Raw genomic sequence first — 25,082 nt, 5'->3', positions numbered from 1 at the left:
GCTCTGTCTCCTCCTCCTTTCCACCAAGGGCTGCACTATGCTGCAGGAAATGCAGGCTGCCAACACTTCTCATCCAGTTCAACTCCATAATGCAAAGGCTAAATTCCAGATAAGTATAAGTAAGAGATTGGGAGTTCCCTTCCTTGGGATCCCCACTTACAGGGTAGAAGCTCTACCCCAGGCATGGTGGACTGGAACACTAAACCACTTTTACCTCAGCCTGCTCAAGGGGGGAGGTTCCGCAGCAAGAGAGGCATGGTCAGAAGACTATAAACCACTGCCCTGTCCAGAATGCTGCTTGTAAATATTTTGCCCAGTGGGAGAAGCAGGCCATAAGAACAAAGAACTCTGATGCTCTCCCTGATGTAACTCTTCTTGTGACAGAGTGTGGTGACATTCAACTTTGCTTATAACAGAGTATATGGTTCAAGCGAAGGATGCCCTCAAAACAACATAGGTTTTGGTGGTAAACAATTAAGAGGAGGTTAGTAGGTTTATGAGAACAACAAGCTAAACCATACGCCGGCTAGTTTTTTAGTAAGAGTACAGAGAAGAGACACACAAGAAGACTTCTCCGGGGGTTAGAAGAACTCTCAAAGACTGGCCTCAAAATCTACTCCTTTAAGGGGCCCATACTTAATTAGATTAGACTGTAGGGCAATCTATGCCCCGGAGAGATTAAGATAATGAAAAGACAAGCCACAAAATGAGAGAGATATTTGCCAAAGACATCTGATGAAAGACTGTTATCCAAAACATACAAAGAACTATTAAAAATAAGAAAACAACTTGATTAAAAAATAAGTCCAAGACATTAACAAGTACCTCACCAAAGAAAATGTAGGTGACAATTAAGTACATAGAAAGATGCTCCGCATCATATGTCATCAGGGAAATGCAAATTAATAACAATGAGATATGACTACACACGTATTAGGACGGCAAAAATCTAAGAGAGACCTCACATCTGGATGAGAATGTGGAGCAACGGGGACTCCCATTCGTTGTTCTCATTATTGAATTTAAAACAAAGTGTGTTACTGGAGATAAAGAGGGTCAGTTGATAATGATAAAAGGGTGATCTATCAGGAAGATAAAATTCAGCATATCCAGTTGCATACTTCAGTACCACTTTCAGTAATCGGTAGAACAGCAGAGCAGAGGGTCAACAAGGAAACAGAAGACTGAGCAGATTTGAACATCCATATAAACCAGAAGCTAACTAGACCTAAAAGACATCTATGGACCATTCTCTGCCAAAGCAGCAGAATACACACTCCTCTCAAGTACACGTGAAGCATTTTCTAGGATAGGTCATATGCAAGGCCATAAAATAAGCTTCAATAAATTCAAAAGATTTGAAATCATTCAGAGTATGTCCATCAACAGCAATAGAATGATATTAGAAATCATTAATAGAAAGAAATTCAGGATAGTCACAAATATGTGGATATTAAACACTTAAATAGCCAACAAGTCAAAGAAGAAATAATAGGATATGAGACAATACTCCGAGGTGAATGAAAAATGAGGATACAGCATAGCAAAACTTATGGGACACCAGGGTGCTTGGATGGCTTAGTCAGTTGAGGATCGGACTCTTGATTTCGGCTTGGGTCAGGATCTTGGGGTCATGGGATCAAGTCCCACGTCGGGCTCCAAGCTCAGGGCAGAGTCTGCTTGTCCCTCTCCCTCTACTCCTCTCCCCTCCCCCCCACCGCTTGTGCACTCTCTCTCAAACAAACAAATAAAATCTTTAAAAAAAAATTATGGGATACCACTGAAGCCATGCTACCAGGGAAATTTACAGCTGCAAGCACCCATTTTAGAAATAAAGAAAGATCTCAAAGAAAATATTTAATACTCTATACTATAAGTATTTTCATAATTTTTTAGTATAAAAATTTAATTCGGGGGCGCCTGGGTGGCACAGTGGTTAAGCGTCTGCCTTCGGCTCAGGGCGTGATCCTGGCGTTATGGGATCGAGCCCCACATCAGGCTCCTCCGCTAGGAGCCTGCTTCTTCCTCTCCCACTCCCCCTGCTTGTGTTCCCTCTCTCGCTGGCTGTCTCTATCTCTGTTGAATAAATAAATAAAATCTTTAAAAAAAAATTTAATTCGTTTTGCACAGCTCAAATCACAAATCAACAATTTAGGCTCTTGTGTTAGATGGTATATCTTAAAAAAAAAAAAAACTGGTAGTGTATTCTAGCTCAGTTGGATACAGTAAATACCCAGACAAAAAAAAATTTAATATTTTAGAAACTATAATTACAGATAGGGAAATTCTTAATTATAAAGGAATTATTCTTTCTTAGGTGACAAAGAACTTAGGTGGCATCCATACTATAGGGGTTAGAGACATTTTCATCTCCTAGAGTCTAATTTTATAGGTAGATACTTTGAATCTCAGTACACGAGCATCTTACCCATTACAGTTCAACAAATTACTGGCAGATGAGGGAAAGAACTCAAGCTGTCTATTGTCTGGTTCTCAAAGCCAGTGGTCTTCAAACGTTTTAGTTCTTAGGCCATGTAATGGAACCCTGAAAAACTATTTATTCTGCTTGCATATTTTAAATTGATATATAAATTTTAGACCATAACTTTAAATAAGTTTATTTCTTATTTTAGAAGATCGAAAGTATTATAAATTTTATGAGATGGAGTAGGATAAGGATCAGTGGTCATACTAATAAATATTTTATGTGATTCCATGAAGCTTTAATGATTTTATTGCATAAAGCAGAGTGATATAAATCCCATAAATTAACTGTGGACTTTATTTGATTTCCTCAATAATCAAAAAGTCACACAGAATAACCCAGTTACATTTAAAATAACAAATTGTACTACTCTGTACTACCATAGCTCTTCTCAATTCAGAAGATCCCAGTAAAGGGTTCAAATACCTTGCGTCTAATGCCAAGCTTCACCCTAATCAGAAATATTAGGACTCTCAGATGTTCCTGTGTCAAACATGTTTACATGCTAACCTATCTTCAGCACAAAATTAATCACAGATTTCCATTATATCGTATTTGGTAAAAACCTCTGAAGTTTGTTTTCTTCTACTAAACACAGAAATAAAATAAATAAAGAATAAAAACGCCAATAACGACTGCATATAATGAACACGGATGTGATTTGGGCTATTGTATTAGAATGAGTAACTCGAGTTCAGTTTATCTTCACAGTAGTCCCTATGCTTCTTTGTTTGTTCCAAATACACTGCTTAAATATGAGGTAAGGGATTTTAAATAAGACAAAAGCATGACTCTTAATACAAATATACAATGAACACGTGTCAAAGATTTTATTTTCACAGAGAACTGTAAGATACTAAAATTGGCTCATAGGAGAATCCAAACAGCAGACCTTCTTCTCTATTTTTCCTCGCCCTAAAATGATCTGCAAAATATACATTCTTGTTAATACGTGGTAGACTTAGATTGGTTTTGGTGGGATTCGATGAAGGGCTGCGTAAGGCATCAACTTGGACATAGGATGAAACATGCGCATTTGGGTCACGAAATCTGGGCATTGGTGCGTAGAGGCATTTGCACGTGCACTCATTACCTGGCTGTCACTTACTCACTTGTCGAAATAAAGCAACGCATTTTTATTACTGTTTTTCTTTTGCCAGCCTCTTACCAGTGTATGTTAAGTAAAAGAGTAAGGAAAACTCTAACTAAGCAAGAGTTCTGAAAGAACAGACTTGGGCAAGTTTAGAAATCTGACTGAAAGTCAAAAATACACTCAGAGCAACACACTTTGGTGTTACGCTGAACAATATGTCTCATACATTTTTTTTTCTTCCTTTGTTCCAAATGTTGTTAACTTTTTTCATTAAGTCTAGTTCATCTGCCTAAATCACCTTCCTGGTCTCAACTATTATGATGTAATAAAAAAAATTTTAGAAGAATATTTTAAAATGCCCTCCCTTTTACCCTTTTTATCTATGGTATTTATACCTCCTACACATGTGAGAGTTCCTTCATTTCTCTGCATAATCATTTTGAAAAGAATCCAATGAACGTTGGGAAAAGTAGTATTGACTCTCAGTCTGGGGAGAAACCCCAAAGCTGCAGGGCTTTGGAGCAGATCCCTGGTATGGTGTCATCATTCAGAGAGACAGAAAGCTGAAGGAAGTTCAAGGTCCCCCAGGGTCCTGGGATCAGCCTGTATCCGGCTCCCTGCTGGGAGCCTGCTTCTTCCTTTCCCACTCCCCCTGCTTGTTTTCCCTCTCTCTCTGGCTGTCCCTCTCTCTGTCAAATAAATAAATAAAATCTTTAAAAAAGGAAAAAAAAAAGAAAAGAAAAGAAAAGAAAAGAAAAGAAAAGAAAAGAAAAGAAAAGAAAAGAAAAGCAAGATTGTTGGATATACTTATGTTAGGTAGAATGTCACCATGAATTAGTAGTGTCTCTAAGGAAAGGGGAAGTCAAAGAAGGATATGTATAGGATTCTAGAGACCCCGGCTGGTGGATTTAAGACAGGCCTTCAAGGTTCAACGCTGGTTAAGTAAGATATTCTCTTCGGACCTGACCATGAAAACAGTTTCTGACCTCTAAAAGGATGTATGATGCTGGTTTGGGTGTGTTTTTTTATTTTCCGTGTTTTGTTTTATGTATGTTCTACCATGACTGAGAAAGAGTTTCATGTGGCTTGTAGAAGAAAGCAAAAATTATATGAAAGATAATAGAAAGTGAAGATAAAATATAAAATCTGGTACAGAAAGGAAGTCCAGGAGTGAGGTCACATACACACAAACCAAGCACCGCATGGCTCTGTGTACTTAGCAAGAGTGGATACACTCTTCGTTCCATGCTTTCTACTAGTAAATTTGAATGGAGAGTCTTTGTTCAGTTTCAAGATTTATATATATACAAAATATGATAATATCAATCAAATTCAGAAAAGGATATAAGGTACACAAATAAACAACCATACACAAGGCAAAGAGGAAATTGCTCAACAGAGGAAGGGAATTACAGCATATTTATTTTGTTAGGGCAAATAGATTCCTTCTGCTTTAATTGCCAGGAAAATATTTGGACAATAAAGAGGGTGTTAATTTCATGAATATTTACCTAACTATCACTATATTCCAGGCACGCTTCTAAATGTTTTAGGAAAAATAACCTAATCGTCAAAATAATATTTTGAAGTAGGTTTTTAACATACCTTGATTTTACAAGTGAGGAAACCAAGTCACAATGAGATGAAATTTGCCAAGTCATAACACTGAGTGGCTGTACCGATCAGGGCTTGTTCAGAGAAAAAGAGCCCTGTGAATGACACAGAACAAGGGATTTATTTTAAGGATTAAGTCCGCTACACGTCGGGACTGGTTGAGCAGTCTTTCTAAGTCTCTTGCCTCAGTTTCTGGTGCTGGGCTTGATGTTACAAGATCAGCAGTCAGAAAGGAAGACAGATCTGAAGCAAAGGGAAGATATATGAACTAGAAAGGTGTGTCTGTCTTTTTCACCACCCCTGATCTCGGGAGGGCAGGCCACCTGCAGGATGAGCTCGGACCTTCTCCAGGTTGCACTCTCATTTGACCTGGGATTTGAAGAAGCTGAAGGAGGCAGGAGGAGCTCCAGTCCCGGCTGTCGCCCCATACCAACGAGTTGAGTCACAAGATGTACCACAAAGTGCGTCTGAGACTGAAGTTCCTACTCTGCGATTGTAGCCAGATACATACAAGGAAGATGTTGGAAAATAGTTCCAACGTAACCACACAGGCACAGTACAAAGCCACAATGACAGAGCTGGGATTTGAACCCAGGAAATCTGGCCCCTGAGTCTATATTCTTAGCAACTTCACATTCCCACCTCTCTCTTCATGTTGGGTCTTGAAGCTCCATTAAGATGTTATCCAGATCAAGGTCTGCAAAGTGTTCTAGGTCAATGAAAGGACAGTAAATACAAGGTGAATTGCAGGATGTGGCAAAGACCTCTTAGGAATTCAGTTTTGCTTGTATCTCTTAGGAATGAAGGAGAATGTAGCAGATAAGCTGGAGAAGCTGATGGGGTCCAGATGTTTGATGTCTGTCCTCTAGGTCATAGAAAGTTTTTGCAATTCTAAATATTGCCTTTATTTCTATCAATAGGTTCCAAACAGAAGCTGCGGCCAAATTTGGTATTATTTTTTTCTTATGGAATATTGTATACAAAGTCCTCCATCTTCAGGAAATCAGGTCCAATTACACTGGCTTTAAAGAAGCTGTTGATTTTCTTGCAAGTCACCAAAACTTCAGCATTACAGAGTTTGTAAAAAATAACGGTTTTTATCTCAACAATAGCACTCTGTTGGAATGTGACTTTTTTGGAAAGCCGTGTGGTCCACAGGTAACAATCTGACATTTCTTCAAATATCATCAACACGATAAATTACTGCACTACACTGTTTCACACTGAGATAAGGTTTACTTTCACAGGGAATCGATCTAAATTTGCTCAAAGAGTATATTTCATTAGCTCCGCCTTATGACATCAAGGGGTGTGAAATACACATGAGACGTATTTCTTTTTCCAAGTGGTTAGGTAAGAGAAGATAGAGAACAGAGATCTTGAATTACCTTAATTGCAGGATAATCTCAAAAAAAAATTTAACTCAAGGGAATATTTTAATTTTCCCATTCTTCAATAACATATTCTAAGGTAGCATTTTTATTATCATTAAGGAGCCAACATGCAGATTTTTTTTTTTTTTTTTTTTTTTTTTTTTTTTTTTTTTTTTTTTGCTTGGAGGCTGTAGAAAATGGGCAGGCACCAGGATTTGACTACAAAGATTACATATATTTCTCTAATCACTCAAAACATCCTGTTTTTATCCTTTATATAATTAATCTGCATTTAAGATAAAGTGTTGGATATCCCTGGAAACTACTAGCAAAGGGATCTGTAGGCACTTTGACACCCTGTTTCTAGTATCAGCAATTCTGTAGCAGGTGTTTCCAGTTAGTTAGGTGATTCCAAGTAAACTTCCCAAATTCATGATTCTGGGACACAATTCCTCATCCTTCTGGTAGCCTTCCTTAGCACACAGAAAACGGAAAGAAAAAAAAAGGCCTGACAGACATGTGACTGAGATGAAGTCCTGTTCTAAACTCTTAATTTAGAGAAGTTCTTCTATGTTGCTTGTTATTTGCCAACCAACATGTTTAAACTTGTCACCAAGAAATTTTGTGTTAGACATGTATCAGACAGGAATTTTTCAGTTGCAACTTACAGACACCCACCTCTGGGAGCTAACGAGTAGAAAGAATGTATTGGTTTAATTAACAGGAACTCTTACAAGTAGGACTGGCTTCAGAAAAGGCTCAACCAAGACACTTTGACAACATCATTAACCTTCTCTCTCTCTTTTTATCTCATGACTCACGTTGGTTTTTTCCTGTGTGAATTCTCCTCATAGAGCCATGATGACTGCTGACAACCCTTGCCTCTCATTATCATACTTTAACATTCCAGTATCCTCTTAATAATTCCATGCAAGACTGATTAGCTTTACATAGGACACATGTCAACTCCTAAACCAATCACTGAAGTGAGGCAGTGGGGTATTCATGTCGGTCCAGTGTTTATCATATGGGCGCTTCTGCGGTATCAGCTTTTGGAGGAAGAGGAACAGAGCAATGTGATTGGCTGCCCCAACATGGGGGAGGGGGGAGCTCCTCAAAGACAGGATGTGAAAGCCTTCTCCATAGGTAAGAATACATGTTTCCATGAATCCTTACTAAACATACAACAAATAAATTTTTTTTAATATTTTTTTTTTTTAGATTTTATTTATTTATTTGACAGAGATAGAGACAGCCAGCGAGAGAGGGAACACAAGCAGGGGGAGTGGAAGAGGAAGAAGCAGGCTCCTAGTGGAGGAGCCTGATGTGGGGCTCGATCCCATAGCACTGGGATCACGCCCTGAGCCAAAGGCAGACGCTTAACCGCTGTGCCACCCAGGCGCCCCAACAAATAAATTTTTAAAACATGTTTATTTACACTAAAAAAAAATCTCAATTAGATAATCACATACAGATTGACAAGTGCATATTTTTTTAAAAATTGTAACTATTAATGAACACAAACCAGAATTACCACATTACCTATTCTTTCTGATATTTCTGCATTCTCATTTAGACATCTGATTTTTTTTTTAAGTTAGAGTAACTTCAACCTCAAAAGTGGCCAAAATACCTAACTAATTATATTTCATTTGGTTCATTTTCATATTGAGGACTTTGCACATGTCTTCACTGAATATGGAAATTGTTTTACTTTTAATCATGGTGAAAATATTCAAGCAAAGGAAAAAGTGAGTGTCTCCGGAAGAGGCTTAAGCTTGCTCTTCAATGTCAATCAGGTACTGAATTTTCTTAAACCTCACCAGGGGTCAAGACAAACAAGAATGTGAGGGGTTTTCGAAAGATTTTGATCAAAATATTTTACCCTGTCATACTGTTCCCACAATTGGTATTATTTCAGTTTTTGTTAACCTAGTGTGGAGTCCCATGGATGCAATTATTGACTTTGAGATTAAAAAAATCCAAATTTAGAGGCATAACCTGGACATATTTAACTATACTACTGTCATTTTTGTGACCCCGGAAATGTTCATGCCACAAAATAAGGAAGCCAGAAGTTTCTAAATCACAATGTATATAGTTAATTTTAAATGATTTTATGTATTTTAAGAATATTTTTAGAGAGACTTTTATGTAAAAAAGGCAGTATGTTTTGAAAGAAGTCATGCATGCACATTTGACAAACCATGGAATCTATAGTTTGAAGGATGACTCAAAAAATACTCGTTATATAAAGAATGTTGTATAAATTAACTTTGCCTAAGCCTAGCTTCTGCGAATTTGTAATTGGTACAAGAAGTCTAAGCGTTTAGGCCTGAGAGGCAGATGTCCAAACACCTAAGGAATACAGTAGGTGTCCGCTTCAAGGGCACTTGCTATAGCTTCCTCCTGAAGGTTAATTCTACGTTTTATCTTACCCAACTGTTTCCAGTATTACACATTTAGAGATACTCTGCTTCATTATTGTGGTTTTATAAATGAAGATTCTGAGATGCTGGTAAACTAAACATCCAAAATCATACGATTAATGCAAAGTTGAGAAATAAACCCCATTGAACTGTCCTATCTCCCAATCCAAGTCAATGGGACCAGTGGCTACTTTCAAAGAATTTTTCTTTAAGGTATGTTTCATAACTTCCTCTTGTATCCTGCTCAAGATATTTTTGTTCCAACACAGGACTGCACAGTATAATGCATGTACATATATTTGATTTTATATATAAATATACATATATAGTTACTTGTACATGTATTTGATATCTATTTCTAGGTCACTTAAATACTAGCCATATAGTCTGTTCAAATATTATATTATGAATTTTACAAGCTTGAATTTCCCAAGTATTTTTAGACTGCAATTAAAATCTGCAAATGCAAAGTAAAATTCCGTAAGTAAATGGCTCTTAAATACTTGTCTAGACTAGCCAGTTGAGTGTTTCTTAGAGTCATAGCAGACCCAGGAGAAATAGACCTCTTACAAATAGAATATTAAGCATGTTTATTAAATGTAATTACATATGCAGTTGACCCATTCGCAGGAAAAAAATCATCATATTCCCAAGCTCTTTCTTTCTCCTTATAATCTGAAATTACAACTGCAGACGGTCCCTGACTTAACAATGTCCCCACTTACAATTTTTCAACTTTATAATGGTGCAAAAGTGATACCCATGCAGTCAAAGTCATACTTCGAATTTTGAATTTGGATCTTTTCATGGGCTAGTGATATGTGGTACGACACTCTCTCGTGATATTCGGCAGCGGCAGCTCCCAGCTAGCCACGCCATCACCAGCATAAATCACTGACACACTTGCAATCATCCTGCACCCACATAACCATTCTGGTTCTCACTTTCGGTTCCATATGTGATAAATTACATGAGATATTCCACATTCTATTACAAAATAGGCTTTGTGATAGATGATTTTGCCCAGCTGTGGGCTGAAGTGAGTGGTCTAAGCATGTTTAAAGTAGGTTAGGCTAAGCTATGATGATAGGTGTATTAAATGCATTTTTGATTTATGATATTTTCACCTTACAATGGGTTTATCAGCCTGTAACCTCATTGTAAGTCAAGGAAGATCTTTAAGAACAGAATCACCAGAAGTTTAGGGCTCATTTTTTTCATCTGGCATGGGACTTATAGAAGAGCAGTGGTGTTAAAGACATAGTGTAAGTCTTCACGCTCAGGGGGAAATGAATTTCAATTTTAAATAAGGCCAGAGATTTTAATTGCAAGGAGAAGAAAGGAGCCAAATGATATTCTAAAACAAACGAAGCAAAGAGAGTAGATGAGAGAGAAGCAACTAAAAGGTCACTAGGTGAAGAGAGGGCCCCTAGGAAATCAGACGATCGACAGTCATGATATGTACTATGGTATTCATCTAAGGCGAAAGTAAGCTGTGGAAACTGTTGACACCTTGACATGTGATTCAACCATGAAAAGTGCATCTTAGGGCTTTACTTTTCAGTTTGTATATAATATGGAATTGGATAGTGAGAGGAAACACTTGATTTTAAGCAAGTCAGATCCTCTCACAAGAGGATAAAATGAAATCTTGAACTTGTGTAGAATTGACACCAATTTGTAATTGGGGAAAATTTTTGGTGGTTTGTTTCAGGAGGAATTCACTGACGACCCAGCCCTCGGTTTTGTTGATGCTGGAATCATCTTTGTTATCCATTCGCCAAAGAAGGTGCCACAGATTGATGGTTTAGGCTTGTCGTCACCTGTGGGAATGCATGCCCGGGTAACAATCCGCCAAGTCAAGGTAAATCACACATACAAGGTGTAAAATCTGAGGGAGTCAGGTAGGGTAGTAAACGGATATACACATAAATCATACTTCCACTAGAAACCTCTCTCTACCGTGCCTTCAGAAGACCTCTGGAAATTCCATAGTTAGTTTCATTTCAGGTTCTTTCCCATTACTAGGAGGTACATATGTAGTAAAATCAGTGAATTCACATGTACAATATAAGTGAAAGCTGGGAAGCCTGGCAAATACAAGGTAACTTCAAATTTCATTAGAAATGGAAAGGATCAGTAAATTTGAAGAGACCCCCAAGTGATTGAACTGTGCGTTTTCTCAATGGGGTATTCTGGGAAGAAGAAAAGTAAGTGGGAAGAGTGGGAATCTCGGAGTCAAGCATGTCTGGCAGATGTCCATTTGCTAGTTGCTTGCTCTGCAATTTCCTTAATTACCTTCCTGAAATTCCATCTCTTCTCTCTGATAAAGATTATATCTCTTTTTCATAGTTATAGTAACTATGAAGTTTAAATGAAATAACACAAAGAAAGCGTTTACCAGGGTGCCTAAGTGGTTCAGTCGATTAAGCATCTGACTTTTGATTTCGGCTCAGGTCGTGATCTCAGGGTCGTGAGATCAAGCCCTGTGTTGGGCTCTGCGCTCAGTGGGGAGTCTGCTTGACGTTCTCTCTCCCCCTCTCCCTCTGCTCTTTCCCCTGTGCTCTCTTTTTCTCAAATGGATAAATAAAATCTTTAAAAAAATTTTTTTTAAAAAGCACTTACCATATTGCCTGGCATATAGTAAGTGCTCAATAATAGATTTTTGTGTGTAATTTTGGTTGCTGTTTTAGGTGGGTAGACTTATGAATCTGCTAACATATTCTTTCCATAAAGGATACTATTTTTTCTTACATGAGTTAATTTTTAGAGCAGTCTGTGACTTTATTCATTCACTTTAGGTACAGAGCATTTGGGATATGCGTTAAAGGCCCACTGTTGCATTTCCCTTCAGGATTTTCAGGTAAATTGAGTAAGCAACATAGGCAAATGTAGTCAGTTAAAAAAAAAAAAGGAATCAAAGAGCTCTGATAGAAAAGTAAAAAATATATATTAGCTTCTCTTGTTGGAATGGAAATATGTGGATTGACTCAGATACACCTCGTGAGCCAGGTGTCTATTTTCTCTTAAGACAGTTCATCAAGAGTACCCATGGGGAGAATGCAATCCAAACATCAAGCTACAGAATTTTAGTACCTACAGCACTTCTGGTTGCTTGAAGGAATGTAAAGCTCAGCACATACAAGAACAATGTGGCTGTTTACCTTTTCTGCTTCCTGGTAAATAAGAATGACAAATTTCCTCTTACATAATTATTTTTATTTAACTTGAATCATGGGAAATAATAGATCATAAAATTGTTTTCCATTCTTATGAAATCTATGCCAGAAAGTTATCTACTTGACAAATACAACCTCACCCAACAGATTTTAAATCGTGCAATCAGAGCAGAGATTTCTGGAAAAAGAAAGAAAATGGAGCCAGTCTCCAATTCTTATTTTCAGGATGTAAAATTGGGTGCTCTTAGGTATTTAAGACGGATCGTCAGCATTTTCTCAATTTGAAAGAAAAATGAGACCATCTCTATCCATCTGAATGCACCCTGAAGATGTCATTATTGGTACATTCTTGTCTTTGTGATCAGAAAAACAGCTCCAGACTCCCTTTGCCTCCAATTTGGAGCATTTCTGGAGCCAGGGAGGTTAGCAGCGAACACTGAAAGAGGCAGTAGAGCTGGGTGGGTGGATCAGAGCTGGACTCTGATCCCGGAGGCTCATCTCAGTTACACCATTTCTCCTCTCCGTGACCTTAGACCAAACCTCTCGGTACTTCTGGTAAGGTGGGGAGAGTACGAACAGTGCTACCTGAGAGGATGGTCCTCAGATGAAAGAAGCATGTTAAGTGGTTTGAAACACGCCTGACACAGAATACATTCTACATAAGTCTTGGTTAATTTTGGTCAGATTTGCCTCATCCCCCTTGGCCAGAAAATTTATAAAAAAAAAAAAAATGTAGAGTGTATTAAAGACAACACCAGTTTGGCTCCTTAAATTGGCTGCTGTGGCCCATCTCACACACATATACACACACTGCCTCTCACACACAGGTAGACCAATGCCACCTCTGCTCTTACGAACAATGGTTTCTAGTTGACAAACTGCTTCTGAGGAATTTGGAGAATCACCACTTCCTTCTTTCCAGAATTCTGATTACTGGTTTCCGGCCAATAATCCCAAACTGGCATTCTATAAAACTGCTCTTGCTGGATCTGATTTGTCATGCCTAATTATCTTTCCAAGGTTTCTGGGGGAGAAAATCTGAATTGGTGGGTGGACTCTAATGTTTATAATATTAAAAATGTATTACTTCTTACAAATCGAACTGGATAACGAATATGGACCAGAAAGTAGACAAGATGAACTATAAATTACAAAGTAGGGCATTTTTATAAACTTTAGCATATACCAAGGGCTTTCAGAATGATGTCTTACTCGGTTCGATCCTCACATATCCCTCTAAGTCTACTTATAGATGAGGAAATTGAGATCTATAGACATTAATTGAAGCAGCGAAAGTACCTCTACTGAAAATTTGCAGACGCGATCCCGAAAATCAGCTTTTCAGATACGGATTGTTTCCAAAATGTCTTTGTTCTTTGCAATGGGACAAATATCATTGGAAGAAGCCAGGCATACTTTGGAAAAGAGAGGGTTTTTTAATTAATTTAATGCTGAAAGTAGGTTTTTTTCTCTTTTTTCTTTTTCTTTTTTCTCTTTCTTTTTTCTTTTTTTTTTTTCTTCTTTCATTTCTCTTACAAAGAACACTTCCTCATAGTTAGCCAAATTTATCTACAACTTGTCAATAGACAATCTCTTTGGTTATTTGCAAGAGCATTGAGTAAACACTGAGGCTAACCCAGGGGACCACAAGCGTTATAGCAGTAGACAAGTATCTGTGTTAAGGTGCAACGACTAAAGCTTTAGAATCAGCCTGGGATTAAACTCAGCTCTGCTACATATTGATTTTACAATTTCTCTCAAGGTCCACAGCCAGTGATTAATAATATTGGTACTTACCTGCCCCATCTGACCGCTAGAAAGGCAGCCCACCAGGTGTGTGAGTTTGTGTATGTATGTATTTAAATCAATGGATTTAGGTGTTGAATCACTAAATTGTGCACCTGACACTAATATTAACACTGCATGGTAACTAACTGAAATTTAAAAACAAATTTAAAAAAAAGTACATGGTATGTTGTACGTCCTTCAACTAATACCATAAAAAATAAAGATCAATCAATCCATAGATAGAGGGAGCAGGACAGAAGGTGAACCAAGCCCTACTCCCCGCAGCTGCTTGGACAAGCCACTTTTTGAAACTTAGTTTCTTTATTTGGAAAATGATGACTCCCACATCGCAGGATTGGTGTAGGAACAAATGAGATGATACATGTGAGAACATTTTTAAATTTCAAAGCTACATTTTTCAATTAGTATCTCCACTTAAAGGATTTTAGCATGATATAGACAGAGGAAAAGAAACATGGAAATAAACAAACCCACATTACTATTTTTCCTCCCAATGTATATTTTCTTTAGATATTAGCATGTTTTCATAGTTTTTGTTTTGTTTTGTTTTGTTTTGCAAAAGAATGGATGGATGTGTGGATGGATGGATGGATGGATGGATGGATGGATGGATGGATGGATGGATGAAAGGTATTTTTGTCATTATATCACTAATTTCATAAAATGTAAAGTCTCTACGTTTACACTTATTATTTTTAAGGAAATGGGATAGAATGTGACATACAGAAGTTTTACGACTGTGTTTCTCCTACACTTGGTAAGTGGTTTAATTTACTTCTTCATTCTCAGGACTTACATGAAAGTAACTCAGAGTTATACAAGACATTAAATCATCCTATGGCTAATCCAGAAATGAAACAGAATAGAGACTGTAAAAAAGGAGTTTTTCAATGTTCTTAAAATTAAGCACAGTAGCTTTTACAGACCTAAACAGTAAAACAAAACAAACCCCTCTGATTTCAAGATAAATCTGAATTAAAGATTTTCAGTGACAAAGTAACAGCAAGAGAGGTTTGATTTTTATTTCTGTTTTATGTTTTTTTTAATTTGATACTTTTGTATAATCAAAACAGCTTTGTTGTTTTTTTCTTATTACGTAAAGCATGCAAGTTATGACTAGTTCAAACATTGCAGAACAGAGAAGAATCTTGTGGAAATAGAAGTTGCAACACTCTGAGAATTACTGTCATTATTTAGGTGACCATCTTTCATTTATTCATTTCATTATACATATATTATAAATAAATACATATGTTATATATAAATGCATATATAAAATTTTTATGCAAATGAGATCAAAATCATACATGCCGCCTTTACTGGGGACAATTTCTTCTTAAGCAACATTTTTTTTTTGCTTTCATATTGTTTATCTTAACCCCTAACCAATGTTAACACTCTAGTATATTCTACCTTTATTTTTTCCCCATATGTAGCTTCATATTTATGATGTTAAATCATTAGGGTTTTCTAATTAAAATAGAATAATATTATATGCCCTCTTAAAAAACTTGCTATTCTATCCCCTTGTGCAACTATCTCCAGGAAACCAGAAATAGAATTCAGTTTCTTTTCCATTGTTGTAAAATATTGCATGGAATGGATATGGGTAGAAGGAATCTCATATATTTTTTAATAGCTTCCAAGCCAAATACGCAAAAGTCAGACTAGTGATCAGAGAGTTAAGAGGTACGTTGGCAAATGTCTTATAATTTCTTATCCTTGATGGGGGCTGGAGAGGAAGTTTGGGGAAACAAATCATGCATGCAGTTCTTCAGAGGGTGTTGTAGGAAAATGGGGCGCACAGACAAGTGTGTGTTTGTGAGAGTATATGTGTGTGAGTGGATGTGTCTGTGTGACTAGAGGGAAAGAGTGATGGTTTTAACCAGTGTAAAGAACTAGAGGATGTTGCAAAAGGCATGCCCTGAACGAGTATCAAAGTTAGATTCTGGGGGAAAAAAAAGTCCAAAGTTTATCATTAATCAGGGGGTCTTGGTGAACAAAGGGTTCACAAGAACAAAGAATTTCAGTAACAAAGCCACAGGGAAACAAGAACTGGAATATCTACCAAGACAGGGGAGCAGTGAGGGGCGCCTGGGTGGCACAGCGGTTAAGCGTCTGCCTTCGACTCAGGGCGTGATCCCGGTGTTATGGGATCGAGCCCCACATCAGGCTCCTCTGCTATGAGCCTACTTCTTCCTCTCCCACCCCCCTGCTTGTGTTCCCTCTCTCACTGGCTGTCTCTATCTCTGTCAAATAAATAAATAAAATCTTAAAAAAAAAAAGAGAGAGAGAGAGGAGCAGTGAGACTGGACACTGGGATGTGGTCCAAAGGAACGCAGGAGACAAATATCACCTCCTGTAGGGGTTTTTTTTCAGGATGCATTTGCATAGATAGCCTGATTGTTCAATAGAAGTCTAGAGAAAACATAGGGCGGAGAACCTCTGGCCAATTTAGAAGTCACTGGGTCCACAATCTCATCACCCAGCCACATATTTCACAGTTAGAACTTGCGATAAACCCAAGGGTAAGTTTACTTTAAACCTGAGTCTTTGGCTTTAAGGAGTATGTCTGAGTATGCTTCTCAGAGCAACCCAATGTCACACAAACAACTTTCCATCTTTCTCCTGTCCAAATGGATACTACTTTATGGAAATAAACCCAGAGAATTTTCTGGAAAGAATTTCTGATCTCTAACAAAGATCAAAATCCAAGGACTCCATGAATTTTAAAGATAACAGCTCCTATGCTTATATTCTCTCTCCTTTGCTATATTTGTACTAAAATATAAATTAAATGTAAACACCATTTGTTAAGAAAGTAATGATAGAATTTGGTAGCCACTTTTTTGCATTGAAAATGAAATGATAAAATTTTTAAAAGCTCTGTCCTCCCAACTGTAAAATAGTCCTCTTCTCTGACTATCCTGTCCTGATTTTCATTTCAGACCTCATTGAAGTTAAGGGACTATGTACAATGGGAACACATAATTCTAGCTGCCCTGTTCCTTGTGAAGAAACAGAGTACCCTGCTACTATTTCTTATTCTACTTTTCCAAGTCAAAAAGCTTTGAAATACCTTTCGAAGAAATTAAATCAAAGTCAGGAATATATCAGGTAATCTTTTTAGTCTTGTAAACGATTTGTAATTAACAGGAATATTTTATTTACTCAAAACAAAATTTTGATCAATCAGAGGAGGCAATGGCTTACATCACTAAACTAACCATGAAAATCGAGAATTTTAAAAGTGGATAAGGTCATGTCTTTCAGTCCTTCAGTTTTAATTGTGTGAAAAGTAACATGAGGCCTGCCTGAGTGATTTGCTCAAGATCTTACCTTTGTAGACTGACAGGGGAGAATAATACTGCTGACTAATACGAGTTGATGCTTTAAAATAGGAAAACTCCTTCATTGCATGTCACATAGTTTGAGTGTTTTAATAACTATAAGGTTGATGGGGCACAAATTATTATTCTCATTTTACAGGTGAGGACACTGACACACACTGTCTCGAGTAACTGTCCTAGGAAGGTAGTCAGTGGCCCAGAAAGAACTTAGGCCCAAGACCTATGACTCCAGTCTCCCTATATTTTTCCACAAAGATATATCCTTCCAAGTTTGATTAAGTGAAGATTAATTTAGGTCTCTTTCTGCTACACCATGCTGCCTCTTCAAAATTACAAGTCAAACTTCATAGAGAACTCTTTGTTTTCAAATGAGGGAGCAACCTTAACATTTATCTTTGGTTTTGTTTATATTTGTAAGCCGAGCACCTGAAACAACAATATAGAACATGAGTGTTTGTACTTTAATATAATGAATAGATATTAACCCATTAAAAGCTGATTTCCTGCTGCACAGCCAAATATCTAACGTTGAAAGCACAGTTGGATTCCACTTTTAGCCTGGTGTTCATTTTCACAAAATAAATAAAATACTCTTCCCATGGAAATGCCCGGACAATAAAGTGATCTTTACAAGTCAGAGAGAAAAAGTACTTTCATCAGGACAGGGTTGATAGGTATGATCTCAAACACTTAGAAGATACAGAGATGAAAGGCAAGAAAATTTGCAATTATCTCTTTGTTGACACTCTCGTGTCCAGAACAGATGTCCCTTTATATTCCATTTTCATATGGAAAAGTGATTTACTTATGGTATTATTTCTGTTATACTTAAATATGCCCGAGAAGTGTAGTTTGTGTGCCTTTTGGCTGATGGAGATCTCCTGAGTTTCATCATGATTTAATATGCAGAGGATGTAGGCATGATTTTGGAGACCTACTGGTGACTCAGAAAAGAACCCATGTATAACGAAGACGATCCTAGAGAACATTGAGGTTTTTCTTCCCCTGCAACTTAGATTATTATAAACGTTTCTCCAGTTAATCCTATCACGTCATTGGCATGTGGGGACTGTATGTAGTTGTGAATTGTAGAGGCTGTAACTACGAGGAACCAGGCAAGTAGCTGATTTGACGCGGCGGGAAGCAGGGGTGTCACAATTGTAGCTGGAGCCGGTGGTTAGAAGTCACACGTATAATTAATAAACTGGTTTGGGGACAAGCACCAGAAATCAAAGAATAGTAAATCAGAAAACACAAATGCAGTTTGTCAGGAGAACACATGTGAAGTCTCAGCAGTGGTAAGATATGAAGCAAAGCAACCCCTAACTTAATCAGGAAGACTGCATGTGTTTCTTCCTGGAGCGCAAACCAACCTCAGACTCTGACCATTCGGGGCCTCACATGGCCATTGCTGAACCTCATTATAAAGATGATGGGAAGCTTCGCTTAACTAAGGCGGGCAGTACGGGGATGAATATAAGGATAACTTCTGGCTGCATCTTGGCCAATTTCATTAGTAGAACAAACGAACTTTTTAAATTGTTCTGTTTGAATTTAACAAATTTTCAAGCAAAAATTGTATGAAATTGTTTTATGCAAAACAAATTCATTCCCCTTAATATAACACTCATACCAAGTAACTGGGAGTATTTATGTAGTGTTTTGTAAATGCAATAAACACTCAATTTTTCCTTGATGGCCTTACCATTATTAAAATCCAGATATTTTATAATTGTGCCTCTCCTGCCCCAAACAGATATTCTCGGACTTAAATCCTGAACAATTTCACTACATCATGAGGCACAGATTCAATGAGACCCAAATTACTGGGCAAGTCACCTGACTGAGAGAAGTTGAGTAAATATCACAATATTTTTGTAAGGGATGAATTTATCTTCTCTCAAAAACACAGATGGGTAATTATTGGAAATGGTTGTGTGGTTTGTGCTTGGGAAATTAAACAGTATTATCAGTGCACATGCAAATTAGGAGCATGATGGGAGACAAAAAGATTACAATATTACTAAAATTACTGGACTTCCAAGACAACTTTATTATTTCCTTCATCTTGGCAACTGTTTTATTATTTGTAAATATGACAGTACCCCCTGATTATCTACTTAAACATAGTACATTCTCCTGTTACCCCTGGTTAAACCAATGGAAATTAAGTAAACATATTAATGATATATTTTGAATTAAGTGTATTTGGGAATATTGATTTCTAAAACTCTGAACAATTAGGAGAGTGATTTACAGCCATGTTCCTAAGATATATTAGAAGATACCATATAATTCTAGGAAACATTGTTAATAGGATTCATTCTTAATGACAATTATTGTTGCCATCTGAAAATCATCGGGTGGTTGGTTTCCACCTCAGCTTATAAAACACGTTAATATTTACCCCTTTGTTCATTGGTTTCATCTTCAATTTGTTCCCTTATTTGTTCATTTTACAAATATGCCATGAGCACCTATTATATGTCAGGATTTAGGGTGTTCTAGGCTTTAAGCTTTCCTCAGTGAACAAAAGACAAAAACCCTGACTTGTTACACTTATTTTCATTGGGGTGAAGATGAACAATAAATATATATATATAGTCATGTCAGATGGTGCTAAGTGCTGTGGAGAGAAAGGAAGCAGAAAAGGGGTCTGAGGAAGCCAAAGTCAGGGAGGGTCTTCTCAGTGTTGGGGACTGTGATCTACCCTGGAAGCTGACAGTTGAGTAAAGACCTAAAGCAGTTGTCCCCAAACTTTTGATCTCAAGGTCCCTTTGCATTCTTAAAAGTTACTGAAGAGTCTAACAAGCTTTTCTTTGTGTGCGTTGTATCAATATTTGTCACATTGAAAATTTAAACTATGAAAATGTTATATATTAATTCATTTACGATGACAATAATAAATGTACTATATGGCAATATAGATAAAAGCTTCTTACAAACTATTTCCTGAAACAAAAAATAATTTAGGAAGAGGAGCGAGAATATTATAAATTTCTTCAGTATCTGGCTTAATAGAAGACAGATGGATTCGCACCTTAGTAATTAATCTGTTGATTTATGTAATTTTGGTTGAAGAATGTAAAGAAAATCTCGGGTCAAACAGATATATGTGGTTGGGAAAGAGAGACATATTTTAATAGCCTTTGTAGATATGTGACACTTTTCTTTGATAACACATCAAAACTCAACAAATGTAGTTTCTTCAATGTTAATTGCAAGTTGTATCTTGTGGTTGCCCCACAGGGAGTGGGATTGTCTCTCCGTTCAAAATTTGATTTGGATGTTGGGACCTATGATGCCACAGATGCATCAAGAGGGCATGAAAAAAATTCATTGGTCATGTAATGAGACTTTCTGGGAAGTTTCTGAGCTCTCCCAAGCAGATCCTCTGTTAGCTTGGAAGAACAAGGAGAGGCAACTGGCTTTGCCTTTCATTGTGGACGTAAAGGAGGACTTAGATGAGAGATCTCAAGGGTTTGAGCTTTCCCAGGTGCCAAAGAAAAAAAGTACATGAGCTTTCTTATCAGCTTAATCTCTTACAGGACAAGAAGAGGGAAGGGTGTCATTTGAAAGCTGCCATTTGAAAGTAGTGAAATATCAAAACATATCAATGAAGTTTTCATATTTATATATATTAATATCTATTGATCTTATACTTTCAATGGATCTTTCATCCATGAATGATTTTGAACATAATTTGTTGTCATTAGAAAAATTCTCTGGGGCGCCTGGGTGGCACAGCGGTTAAGCGTCTGCCTTCGGTTCAGGGCGTGATCCCGGCGTTCTGGGATCGAGCCCCACGTCAGGCTCTTCCGCTATGAGCCTGCTTCTTCCTCTCCCATTCCCCCTGCTTGTGTTCCCTCTCTCGCTGGCTGTCTCTATCTCTGTCGAATAAATAAATAAATAAATCTTTAAAAAAAAAAAAAGAAAAATTCTCTGAGTTGTGCAGATCTTCCAGATATTGATCCATTTAATTATATAATATACATTTCATTTTAATATCATTATTTATCAGAAAAGTCTTTAAAAATTAGGGAGCTATCAAGCTTATCATAACAGACACAAATTTTCCAAAATTATAACTATAGCATAAAAGCTAAGCTTTAAATTTATTATTAACTGCAAATCTTATCAGTTATTTCTCTTGAAGTGATGTCATTTTCTTCATTTTTGTGACAATGTCTGCTAAATATCATAGTCTGAATAACCATAGTTTGCCAATCATCCTTTCAAGTAAAAATGATGTTCCATGTAAATGTGGCTACTGTAGCTTTCTTGAAATAACAACCATAGTGAAAATGTCAAATAATATGTTCATATATTATGAAAATAATTTTGACTTTGTGAACCTTCCAAAAAGATATTGGGGACCCCTAAGCATCTGTAACCGCACTTTGAAAACTGCTGATCTGAAAGAGGTATAAGAACTAGCCTCAATAATAAATGGTGGAAGAACATTCCAGAAGGAGGGGAACTCGAATGCAGAGGGAGACCCTAAGGCAACAGCATGTGTCATGTATGGGTAGAATAGAATAGAAGTTGCTGTGGCAGGAAGCTGTGTAACCAATGGCTAAGGATGGTAGGGAATGAGTTGAGAAAGTTCAAAGTGAGGAGGCAGGTGGCAGAGCTAGGGTCATGGAATTTTACTCAGAGTATACTAGGATGTATCTGTGGAGTTTTGAGCAAAAGAGTGATATGATTTGCGAGTCGCAGAAATATTATTTTGGTTATTGTGTGATGAAAAGAGGTTATGTGTATATTGCAGTGAAATACATTAAAACCGAAAGTGCAAAGACCAATCAGAAAGCTACTGGAAAAATCCAGGTGAAATGAGAGCTTTGGCAAAGGTGGTGGTAGTGAATGTGGTGAGAGGTGGTTGGATTCTGTATATATTCTGAAGGTAAAACAAATATTTACTCATGGATTTGGCTGGGCAGTATATTGTATTATTACAATATAAATGAAGAAATATCAAGAGCTTGTCTTGGAATATGTTCAATTTGAAATACCTATTGAATATTCAAATAAAAATACCATAAGACAGTTGGATTTTTTTTTAAGATTTTACTTATTTATTTGACAGTGAGAGAGACAGCCAGGGAGAGAGGGAACACAAGCAGGGGGAGTGGGAGAGGAAGAAGCAGGCTTCCAGCGGAGAAGCCTGATGTGGGGCTCGATCCCATAACGCCTGGATCACGCCCTGAGCCGAAGGCAGACGCTCAATGACTGAGCCACCCAGGCGCCCCAAGACAGTTGGATTTTTATTAAAGTTCAAAGTAAGATCTGAGCTGGAGAGTGTGAGGGTATCCAAGACTATATGAAGAGTTATTTTAAAATAGTTTTTATTCACTCCGGTCTCATATAAAGCTTCCTAGAAGACACTAAGAAAGCAGAGTTTCTGCCTTAATATTATAAATGATATAAAGTAAATGACTGCCATTTATTGTGACCACATTAGCTTTATTGTGTCAACATTAAATGAGATCTGAATTTAAAATGAATATTACTTTCATCAAAGAAGAGTTAAAAGTAGTGCTGACAATCTTGAGCTAGAGTAACTTTGTTTTTATCCCCAGGGAGAATCTCGTGAACATTGAAATAAATTATAGTGACTTAAACTATAAGATAACTCAGCAGCAAAAAGCAGTGAGTGTGTCCGAATTACTTGGTAAGTGCTCTTTAGATGTTCCTCAATTTTTAAGACGTTTTCTATCAGTTTTTTTTTTTCCTTTTGTACTTAAGGTTTTAGCTTATCAATGGAGGGGAAGAGATAGTGGTTGTTTTTCATCTGTCATTTAAATCTGACACTTTCCCACTCCCTAGACACAGCTCCAGCAAATTTCACACCAGCTTTCACAAAGAAAAGGCTGACATTTATATTTACACACAGTATTTTACTTTTCCTTTAGACACTACTCCCTTCCCCAGCAAATGACTACTGTAGAGTGTTCCAGCAATCCTACCTCTGAGTAGTCTGTCAAGTATCTCAGACCTCCACGCAGAACTCCACCCAGACTGGATTGAAAAGAAGAGACCGAGCAAGCAAAATACAGCCTTTAAGTTACAACCATTGTCTGTTCACGTCCTTAACAAATTAAATTGCTGATTTCCTAGATCTCATTGAGTACTTGGAGGAAGTCATGTTGGAGACAGTAGAGAGTGTTAGATTAAGGCAAAATGACAGTGGTCACACACTGACAGCTGCACCCTGAATGGGGAGGAAATATACAAATTCCTCAAAGCTCTAGGGGCAACCTTTACTTCACTACTCCACTTTACAAAAGTAGCATGATCCTATGAATGGCCAAGGGCAATGAGAAAAAGATTAATGATTTAAGAAGTTAGTGCTTGAGTAGTCAGTCATCTTCATAGAGACAAAAACTTGGATGGTGGTTGCAAGGGGCTAGGGAGAATGAGGGATTGGGGAGATTTTTTTAATGGGTGCGGAGTTTCAGTTTGGGAAAATGAAAATTTTCTGGAGATGGATGGTGGTGAGGGTTGCACAACAGTGTGAATGGACTTAATGCCACAGAGCCATACGTTTAAAATCTATTAAAATGGTAAATTTTATATTACTTTTACCACAGAAGAAGCACAAACAATAAAGACAAATACAGATTTTAAAAATTTCTTATACACAGGGCAATATTGTGTGAACATATTTTTGTTGGATGAAATATTACAAATGCTTAAAAAGGTAGTTTTCCAAAAAAAAAAAAAAAAGATAGTTTTCCAAATTGCTTGGAAATTTGTTTCTGGAAAACATTATCACTCAATAAAGCCATCTAAATGTTACATTTCTGTTCTTCATTCAATACAGGGAAATGAGTTTATAATTGTCTAGGATATTCAATTAATTTGCCTAGATTTAATATCTTCCTAAATTTTTGAGTTATACTTTTGGAAAAAGATTTTATAATTGTTTTCTCTCTCCCCCCCCCACCAAGGCATCAGTTGGTTCTTCCTCTGTAACTTTCTCCTTTTTGAGATGATTTACATAAATATTATTTTATGATATTTATTGCCATTACTTAATTTATACCAAACTTAAAATGATACAATTCACTTATCTTCATATAATATCGGTTATGATTAACTTCTTAGGTTCCAATAATTTAAATTCTACTAATGCTTAGTTTTCTTTTTATTAGAAAAACATGATTTATTCAATTTCGTTATTGGTTTTATTACAGCAGATGTTGGCGGTCAACTGGGCCTATTTTGTGGGGCCAGTATGATTACAATTATAGAAATTATTGAATATGTATTCACCAGTTTCTACTGGATATGCATTTTGTTCTTGCTGAAGATACCCGAAATGACACAGGGGGTTCCTCCACCTCAGCATCATCTGGGGAAGAGAAATCGCATAGAAGAATGCTAATGTTCATGCAGGACAAGCTTTTGCTCTTCTCTTCATAATACATTCAAATTTATTCATGGCTAATTCATTGTTATGTAACTTTATCTTATAGTTTGGGGATTCAATAAAAGTCATTGTAGGTATCTATCTCTTGATACATATCTTTATCTTTTTCCGTATTTATGTATAAATGTTAATTTGTATATATATAAAAAACAAGTGCTGTTTTATTTTTTTCACCATAGAATTCCCAGCACCTACAACAGTAGAGATTGTGTATAGGGTCATAAATATATTTTTTTAATGAATGAGTGTTTGTGGAATGCAAAGACGTTCTTTATGAATGGATATGCAAAGTGAACCTGGTAAATGAACTGTAGA

The 25,082-nt window shown here is 36.9% G+C and overlaps 1 protein-coding gene across 1 annotated transcript in view; it reads left to right on the top strand.

Moving 5' to 3' along the window:
* Window positions 1–24,747, top strand: part of ASIC5 (acid sensing ion channel subunit family member 5) — a 30,274-nt gene extending 5,527 nt beyond the window's left edge. Inside the window, exons 3-10 of the mRNA XM_045798610.2 lie at window positions 6,113–6,350; window positions 8,239–8,364; window positions 10,709–10,858; window positions 12,026–12,173; window positions 14,683–14,739; window positions 16,931–17,099; window positions 22,915–23,006; window positions 24,532–24,747. Coding sequence (XP_045654566.2) covers window positions 6,113–6,350; window positions 8,239–8,364; window positions 10,709–10,858; window positions 12,026–12,173; window positions 14,683–14,739; window positions 16,931–17,099; window positions 22,915–23,006; window positions 24,532–24,722 — 1,171 coding nt within the window. The 3' untranslated portion in view covers window positions 24,723–24,747. The remainder of the gene's footprint in view (window positions 1–6,112; window positions 6,351–8,238; window positions 8,365–10,708; window positions 10,859–12,025; window positions 12,174–14,682; window positions 14,740–16,930; window positions 17,100–22,914; window positions 23,007–24,531) is intronic.
* The last annotated feature ends 335 nt before the right edge of the window (window positions 24,748–25,082 follow it).

Source organism: Ursus americanus, chromosome 13 (genome assembly GCF_024610735.1).
Source record: "Ursus americanus isolate L20-20 chromosome 13, mUrsAme1.1.p, whole genome shotgun sequence".
Lineage (NCBI taxonomy): Eukaryota > Metazoa > Chordata > Mammalia > Carnivora > Ursidae > Ursus > Ursus americanus.
This window is presented reverse-complemented; position numbering and strand designations above follow the sequence as displayed.